This window comes from Populus euphratica, unplaced genomic scaffold (assembly GCF_000495115.2).
Source record: "Populus euphratica unplaced genomic scaffold, PopEup_1.0 scaffold6.1, whole genome shotgun sequence".
Classification (NCBI taxonomy): domain Eukaryota; kingdom Viridiplantae; phylum Streptophyta; class Magnoliopsida; order Malpighiales; family Salicaceae; genus Populus; species Populus euphratica.
In genome coordinates this window covers 755509-763218 of record NW_011499849.1, presented here as the reverse complement: position 1 = coordinate 763218, position 7710 = coordinate 755509, and the positions used below count along the sequence as shown (strand labels likewise).

The 7710-nt window shown below is 32.3% G+C and overlaps 1 protein-coding gene across 1 annotated transcript; it reads right to left on the bottom strand.

Annotated features, from left to right (window-relative positions):
• Positions 1-2083: 2083 nt before the first annotated feature.
• LOC105120409 (GEM-like protein 1) lies at positions 2084-5427 on the bottom strand. Its single transcript, XM_011018584.1, has 4 exons — positions 4987-5427; positions 4805-4906; positions 4076-4347; positions 2084-2588 (listed from the first exon to the last, which is right to left on the bottom strand). The coding sequence occupies exons 1-4, from the start codon at positions 5303-5305 to the stop codon at positions 2409-2411; spliced, it is 873 nt and encodes a 290-aa protein (XP_011016886.1). The 5' UTR covers positions 5306-5427; the 3' UTR covers positions 2084-2408.
• Between the last annotated feature and the right edge of the window lie 2283 nt (positions 5428-7710).

Sequence of the window (7710 nt, the reverse complement as noted above, 5' to 3'; positions counted from 1 at the left end):
GGCAAAAAAAAAAAATTAATCAATGCTTTTAAAACAACTTCCCCGCCATTTAATTTGAAACCTGTATTGGACAGAGTTCAGTTGGGAATTTTAAATGTAACTCGTTGTGCCGATTTTAAATGAGTTTTCATACTTTTTTTTATTATGCAATAAAATAGAAAAAAATTGAATCAATGAAGTTCATAAATCGAGTCACAAGTTTGATAGGTTAACACAAGTTAACTTGAGTTGTTGTTTTTATTATTATTATTATTATTATTATTATTATTATTATTATTTTAAACCCGTTAAGTTGACAAAATCATTTAAAATCAATCCAAAAAATAAAATTGATCAATGCTTTTAAAACAACTTCCCCACCATTTAATTTGAAACCTGTATTGGACAAAGAGTTCAGTTGGGAATTTTAAATGTAACTCGTTGTACCTAGTTTAATGAACAATACAAAAAAAAAAAATCCATGGCCTAGATATTGTTTTTCACATTCAAAAGAATTTTGATCCTACACTAGCATGAGAACTTACATTTCTTACTATTCATTTACTAAAGGTTCAGTTATGCTATATATACTCTATTTCTCATAATATTTTATTTAATGGTAATATAAAACTATTATTAGAGTTTCACTTATTATCATATTTTTTTACTTAAACTAACTATTTAATATAACATTAAAGTTTTAATAATCTAACGATTAAAAAATTAAAAAATCAATCACAAGTAAGTGGTTTATATGTTCAAATTTTTTAAGTACTAGTGGATTTATGTAAATTTATATTTCACATATTTCTCATTTAAAAAGATGCATAATAAATAATATAAAATCATCGCCAACAACATTTCACTCACCAATTTAGATTTTTGAATCAAACTAGTTGTTTGACACATTTACATGGTATCTCCTAATGATATAAAATAACATAGCTCATGTAAGAATTCACCCAAAAATTTTGAAGGACATCAACCTTGAAAGTAAATTTTGAATCTGTTTGCATTTTCTAAGTCATTTTTTTGAGAAAAAATAGGAATTTTTTTAATAGTAAATGTAGTACAAGGAGATAAATTGTGATTTGTTATTTGTAAAGTTATTAAATTCAGCTTGATTAAGTCCCGAGTAATGAATTGAATGGATTAAGTTCCATATCAATTTAAAATAGCGTTGTTTAAAAATAATATATTACCTTTAAAAAATAAAAATTCCTGCATATCAGTGGATGCAAATTTTATTAGCTGTTTCGCGTGTAGTTTTTTTCTGAAGGCAGAAGGCCAAAAATTATCCCCTTCATAATCCTGGCGATAATTGAATGCCCTCAAGTAGCTTTCTGACCGCCACACAGCAACCTGCTCTTCGGTTTCATCAGTCTTGTTTGCTATAAAATATTCAGCTTGACTGCTTTTGTTTTAAGAGGTCTGGTTCATATTTTTTTAAATTAATCACGGGATTTATTAAGCGGTCTTAGACGTTTCTGAATTATTATTTTTTTCAATATGTACTAAAAAATATACAAAAATCGGCAATGCAACAAAAGCAGAAATGATGTCTTGTGAGGTTCAAACAAGGGGCCATGCCATTCATGAATTTCAAGTCTATCTGCCACTAGTCGTGTGAGGTTATCCCCTTTTCAGCCTGCCAGTTGGGACTCAGACAGAAAGCTGTACTGGGCACTGACCGAATTCAGGATGGGTTGTCAATCCAGGACCCTACATGGGATTCCGACGTATTTCTGGGCCTGCTAGTGCTTATCAGGTTGTCGCATTACCATATTTGCTTGGTAAGGATGGGCCTAACTATACTCTAGGCCAGGCTTGGTTTACTCTGTCGTAGATCTTAGTCGTCGTGTAGTCGAGCATTAGAAACCCATCTTCTTGGACACGTGCAAAGTCACTTCACATCAAACCGACGCATTCCTCTCATCCCAACGAAGAACTTAAGCAGAAAGGTAGAAATATGATGTAGGTGCTATTCATAATGCAGGGGAGGAAGGTGCGGAAATAAGGAGTTCAGAAAAAAACGAGAAGGAAGAGGAAATCATCTTTAACTCAAGACAATCAATTGACTAATTGTACGACAAAAAAATGTATGGAATCACGAAGCTTGTTTCTCATAGATTTAACTATTAATCTGACAACACGCATCATATCACAACTAAAAATAACAATCAATGTTTAGATGACAGAAGCAATATACCAAATCGATTTCACAAGCGCGCACCTGACAGAAGCAACATACCACATCGATTTCACAAGCGCGCACAACATGCATGTATATGTTTCCCATTGTATTCCAGATTCTGCACAGCTATCAATTTTTATCTACAAATAGCAGCGTAATGTTCTTCTTGGCGACATGATGGAAATTCCAGGCCTAATTGCATCATAAGCAGTGATGTTGCAATGCTCAATACACATCACGGAGCGGGGTGCTGCAATGCTTGTTTAAGACTTTGAACAGCATTATCATAGTATACAAAACCCATGAACCAAAATTCATGGTTGTCAGCAGATACAATCTGGATATATTTTTCAGCTGAATTGACTTTGCTTGTGGATGGATTGACAGCCTTCAGCTGATGTAATGGAATAACAACCTGCGTACATACAAAGAAAAGAATAATATAGATAAGAAACTTGATGAGATTAGAACTAGATTTTATTCCAAAAGCAAGTGGACCAGACAAAGGCATGCATGTTAGCCTACATTAGGATATAATCAGTAACAAGCAAGAGCCAGTAAATTCCAATTACATCAGATCCTATTTCCACTTTTATAAAAGCCTCTGCTTGTTTAACTGGAGGAGAAACCAGTGACTCTAATACAGTTGTTTAAATGAAAAGGCAGCAGCATTGATAAAATTCACTTGTTTTGTTAATCCCCTCAAGGACAACAAGCAAATTTGCAACAACAATGCATGTGCACCAAATCCCCGGGTCCAAAGCAAAAGAGGACCTGGCACTGCAAATTACATGTTGCTATGGTTTATTTTCAGCAACATTAGTTTTCCTGGATAGAAGAGAGGGTATTTCTCTCAAAAAAGTTATTTTTTATGCCATAGATAATATATGTAGACATGATGGTGCACATACAAACAAAAAAAATGCAAAGGGTAAAACTTGAGCAAAGTCTTTTAGTATGAAAGATTCCTTGGATAATTATGAAACATCAAGATTCTAAGTTAAAGATTTTTCTCCACACTTGGATAGATGTAGATAGCCATGTCATACTCAATCACTATTGATTCATCAATGAATGCAGCAACAGAACAATATTTGGAAAAATAACTACGATCATCAGCATTAATCTTGGAGACAATGGAGCATTGTCAGAGTTGTCTACCAGGAAACTTAGCAAAGCATGACCAGAAAACTGCTTGAGGTTTCTTAGATCCTCAAAGTGACATGGTATCTTGGATTGATAATTAACAAACAGCATGAAAGGCAAGGGCAGATAAGTCCTCGAAAGTATCAACTAATGGTTGTACTATAAACAGACTGCAGAAAAGATACCCCACAATAACACGCATACACACTATACATTGGTCTTTGAGAAATATTTGTATGACAACAAGAGAATACTTTATATAACATGTTCATAACCATCACCTCTGCAGGATGAAACCATCCAGCATAGACTGCGAGTCAGCATGGAGGATTCATTAACTTGTGACTAGTAAATACTCAACCTCTATTAAAAAAAAAAAAAAAAACTTAATGCAATGCTATCAACTAAATGATTTGTTAGCTTGAAAGGTCGTGAGTAAATGCATAAATAGTCAAAGGTTTCATGCATATGCTTCTCACTTGAATCAAGGATTTTCATATTGTAAACTGGATTCTCAAGGCACTTTCTCATTCTTCCTATCAAATAAAACACATCTGTATATTAAACACTATAATTCTTGCAGTCATTGGAGATAAAAAATTCAGGGTGATGGCCTGAAATGAGAAAAGCAGTTTTCCCAGTGTGTAAAGGATTGTAAAATATCCATTGCCAGAAGACTGGTCACGCATGGTTGGCTCCTATAGCATGGATGCATAAACTATGTTGCCAAAATAATGAAAAGCACAATACGCATACCTTATAATAGCTCCACTGAGATTGCTCACCAGCTTTGTAAGACAAAGGATTGTCACTGCAGAACGCAAGCTTTGCTGTTGACAAATATAGAACTCCCATAACTGGACCGGCAGAAGTGGATAGGTAGCATGCAAATGTCTTCACAAGTTTCTCCTCGGGAACAGTCTCAAAAGTTTGTTGAAAAATCTTCTCATAACCACCTTCTGCAAGAACTTTGCTTCCCTGAGCAATTCTCCCCACAGCAGCATCAGCAATACTAGGGCCTGTCTTCACTGGTCAAAAAGCATTTTTAAATGAGAAAAGTTCACTGAGAAGATGGTTAAACATGAAATTTAGTCAATCAAGTGTAGACAATTAAGCTGAAATGGACTGATAAAGATGCTTGAAGCCAACAATATTGTAACGAAAAACCATCTTTTCAAAAACATCAAGTTGCAACAAGACATCAAAAGGCAATTGAACCACAATCAATAGTCAAGAGAGGATAAAGGAGGAGGGGAATTTCACCCAACATCTTGGAAAAAAAGAGAGAGAGCATGACTACAGTTCTACATTAATCATGCAAGGGAAATAATGCATATCCATCATAAATAGTCCATCAAATACAGAAGCGGGCCATATAACATTATTATCATTTCAGTCTCCCAAAAGGTAATAGCTGCCCGAATCAAATAGCATCGGCAATTACCCTAGCACAAACATAGACAAATAAAAAAAAAAACAGCATACAGTGTTTCCCAATGGTGCCAGCAAGATCCCCAGCCTTCTTCGTTGCCTCTGCCGCCTTCTTTCCCCATTTCCCTAACACATCCTTCACCGCCTCCACTGTATCTGCACAGAGAAGATCCGAAACGCCAATTAATTAATTAATTTAAAAAACAATAAATTAAATAGTAATTGAAGCAAATTACTCTTGGAGGAAGAAGGAGCAACGGGACCAGGAGACACGTAGGGATTGGACTCAGCCGGCATGGTAGTGGCAGCGGTTCCGGCGATAGGAGATGGGCCAGGAGGCTTAGACTGTGTTGTTGATCCCGTGGATAGGTTGGCCCAATCCTCAGGAGAAGGAGCGACGTCTTTAGGGTCCAGCTTTGGGTAGGGAGCGTAATCAGAGGTATGAGAATTGTTGTTCTTGTACTTGTCCCCGACCTCCGCGAGCTTTGCAGATTCTGAATCTGACGGTGATTGAGGTTTCCTGGTTTGATCGACCTCTTCGTTGTTTTGATTCATTTTTATTTTTATTTTTTTCTGTTGTTTGGACTTTGAATCTGTTTTACAGAAAGACGAAAGAGAAATAAGATTAGGAGCCAGAAAAATAATGTAAAAAAGAGTTTGTAGCTTAGACCTAGCGAGGGGAGGGGAACCTGGGTCGACGGTTAAATTTTTTAGATTCGGATATGTTTTCGTTTTTGTTTGATATATTTTTTATGAATTTTAATTCTTTAATTTTAAATTATTTTAATATGTTAATATTAAAAATAAATTTTAAAATAAAAAATATATGTTATTTTAATATATTTTTAGATAAAATATATTTGAAAAACAATAATTACTAAACTAAAAAAAGATATCTTTTAGTGGTAAATGGAGTTTCTGGATAGGCTTTCTATTTTGATTATGATTTTCTCAAAGTTGAAGGAAGGAAGTCTATGGACCCGATGTGCTTAATGAGATTACTAGAAGGTGATTGAAATAGAAGTCCGGATATTGAGTGGGCTTTTATCAAACCCAACGACATGTTTTATTTATCCACTAATATGAGCTTCTCTTCTCTGACTAGATAATCGGCCCATAATTTTCATGTGTTATCCGCGCATCACTACGCACTCGTGTAACAACGTAACCACCACGATATATACTTTCCAACTTGGCTGGCTTCCATTTTGGATCTTCTGTTGGCTTAATTGGATTTTGTTATGAAAAATAGAGGCTTGAAGTTCTATATATAGCCTCTTATTAGAAAGCAGTCTGATAATGGAGTTCCTGAACAGACAACGTTTGATATTGGAAGCGAATGAACAAGAAAAATTCATTTGCTTGTGATAAAGTTTTAAAATCCATTGTATTAAGGAACCAGATTTTTAAGTGTTTAGACAGGGAGTAATGACACGTTCGCGCCAATATTTTCTTCTCCAAAGTTAAAAAAGTCGAAAAATGGTAGTAGAAAATGTAATAGCTGTAAAATAATTTTTTTTTACAGGGTTTAGAGATATTTTAATAATAAAACCAATGATTTTTAATAAAAAATTATAATAAATAAAAAAATAAGTTTTAAATTCTAAAAACGATAATATTTATTCTTGTTTTTATATAATAAATGCTTTGACAGTATAAATATGAATACTTAAATAATATAAATGGTAAAACATTTTCCTTGATCATCCAGGGGAATTATATATCTCCTAAACATAAATATAGATAATAAGGGATGAGAATCTCTTATACAATAGTAATAAAAGATAGATATCTCTCGCATATATACAATAGTAATAAAAGATAGATATCTCACCCATGGTGTTAATGTTAATCATGGTGTTAATGTTAATGGAAATGTGATAAACACTTAAAAGACCTTTATACACTTTTGAATTTAAAGAGATAATTATTCTTGATGTTTAACATTTCATATTAGAAGTTGTAATAAATAAACAAGGTCTTGTGACCTTATAAATATTTAAAATTATATTTTTATTAAGATTTTATGTCATTATATTATACTAAAAATATCATTAAATTTCTTAACTTGAGCATGATTTACGATAACAATATGATAATATAAGATATCTTTAATTTATGGTAAACATTTGTTTTTAATGTAGGTTTGTAAAACATGCATATCTTACAATTTAAATAAATTATTAATGAATTTAATTATTGAAATTGAGGTTTATATGAAGAGACAAAATGAGAGTCAAGTTTAGAGAAGAAATCCTAGTTGGATTAATTTTATTTAAATAGAAACATCATTTTATTTTTAGGTTATAAATGGAGTTATCAACTTTAAAGTGTGGTTTATCTTAATGTAAAGTTAAAATGTAGGCCTAAAATATGTATGAAGAGCCCAATACTTAATAATAATGTTTTTTTTATTATTAATAACAAAAGAAAAGTCTAAGTATGTCACGCAATCTAAATATTATTTGGTATTTAACTCATATCTGTAGTTCTAGAAGTTCACATAAACTCATTCTCTCTCTCTCTCTCTCTCTCTCTCTCTCTTTGTTTTATTAGAAAGATGATAAGTATCTACAACTTTCATAGAAACTATTTGTTCATATTATAATGTTATCAAAAATATTTTGTTCAACCACCAGATTAATTAATCATCATATCAATAGTTTTAAATTTTAACTCATAAAAAATATATTTTTCATTCATTTATATATCTTGGTTTTAAAATCAAGTTTCATGCTCTTTTTTTTCTTTCTTTGCATTTTTATAATATTTAAATTTTATTTCATGTCATACCATCGTTAATCTTTTATCCATGCTTAATGATTAGTATTTAAAAGTGCATCTTTACCGTGGTTTTATATCATCATTTTGCACTTGAAGTATCAATAACTCCTTAACCAAAGCATGTTTTATAATAATATATCTAATAATATAAGATAACTTTAATTTGTGGTAAATGT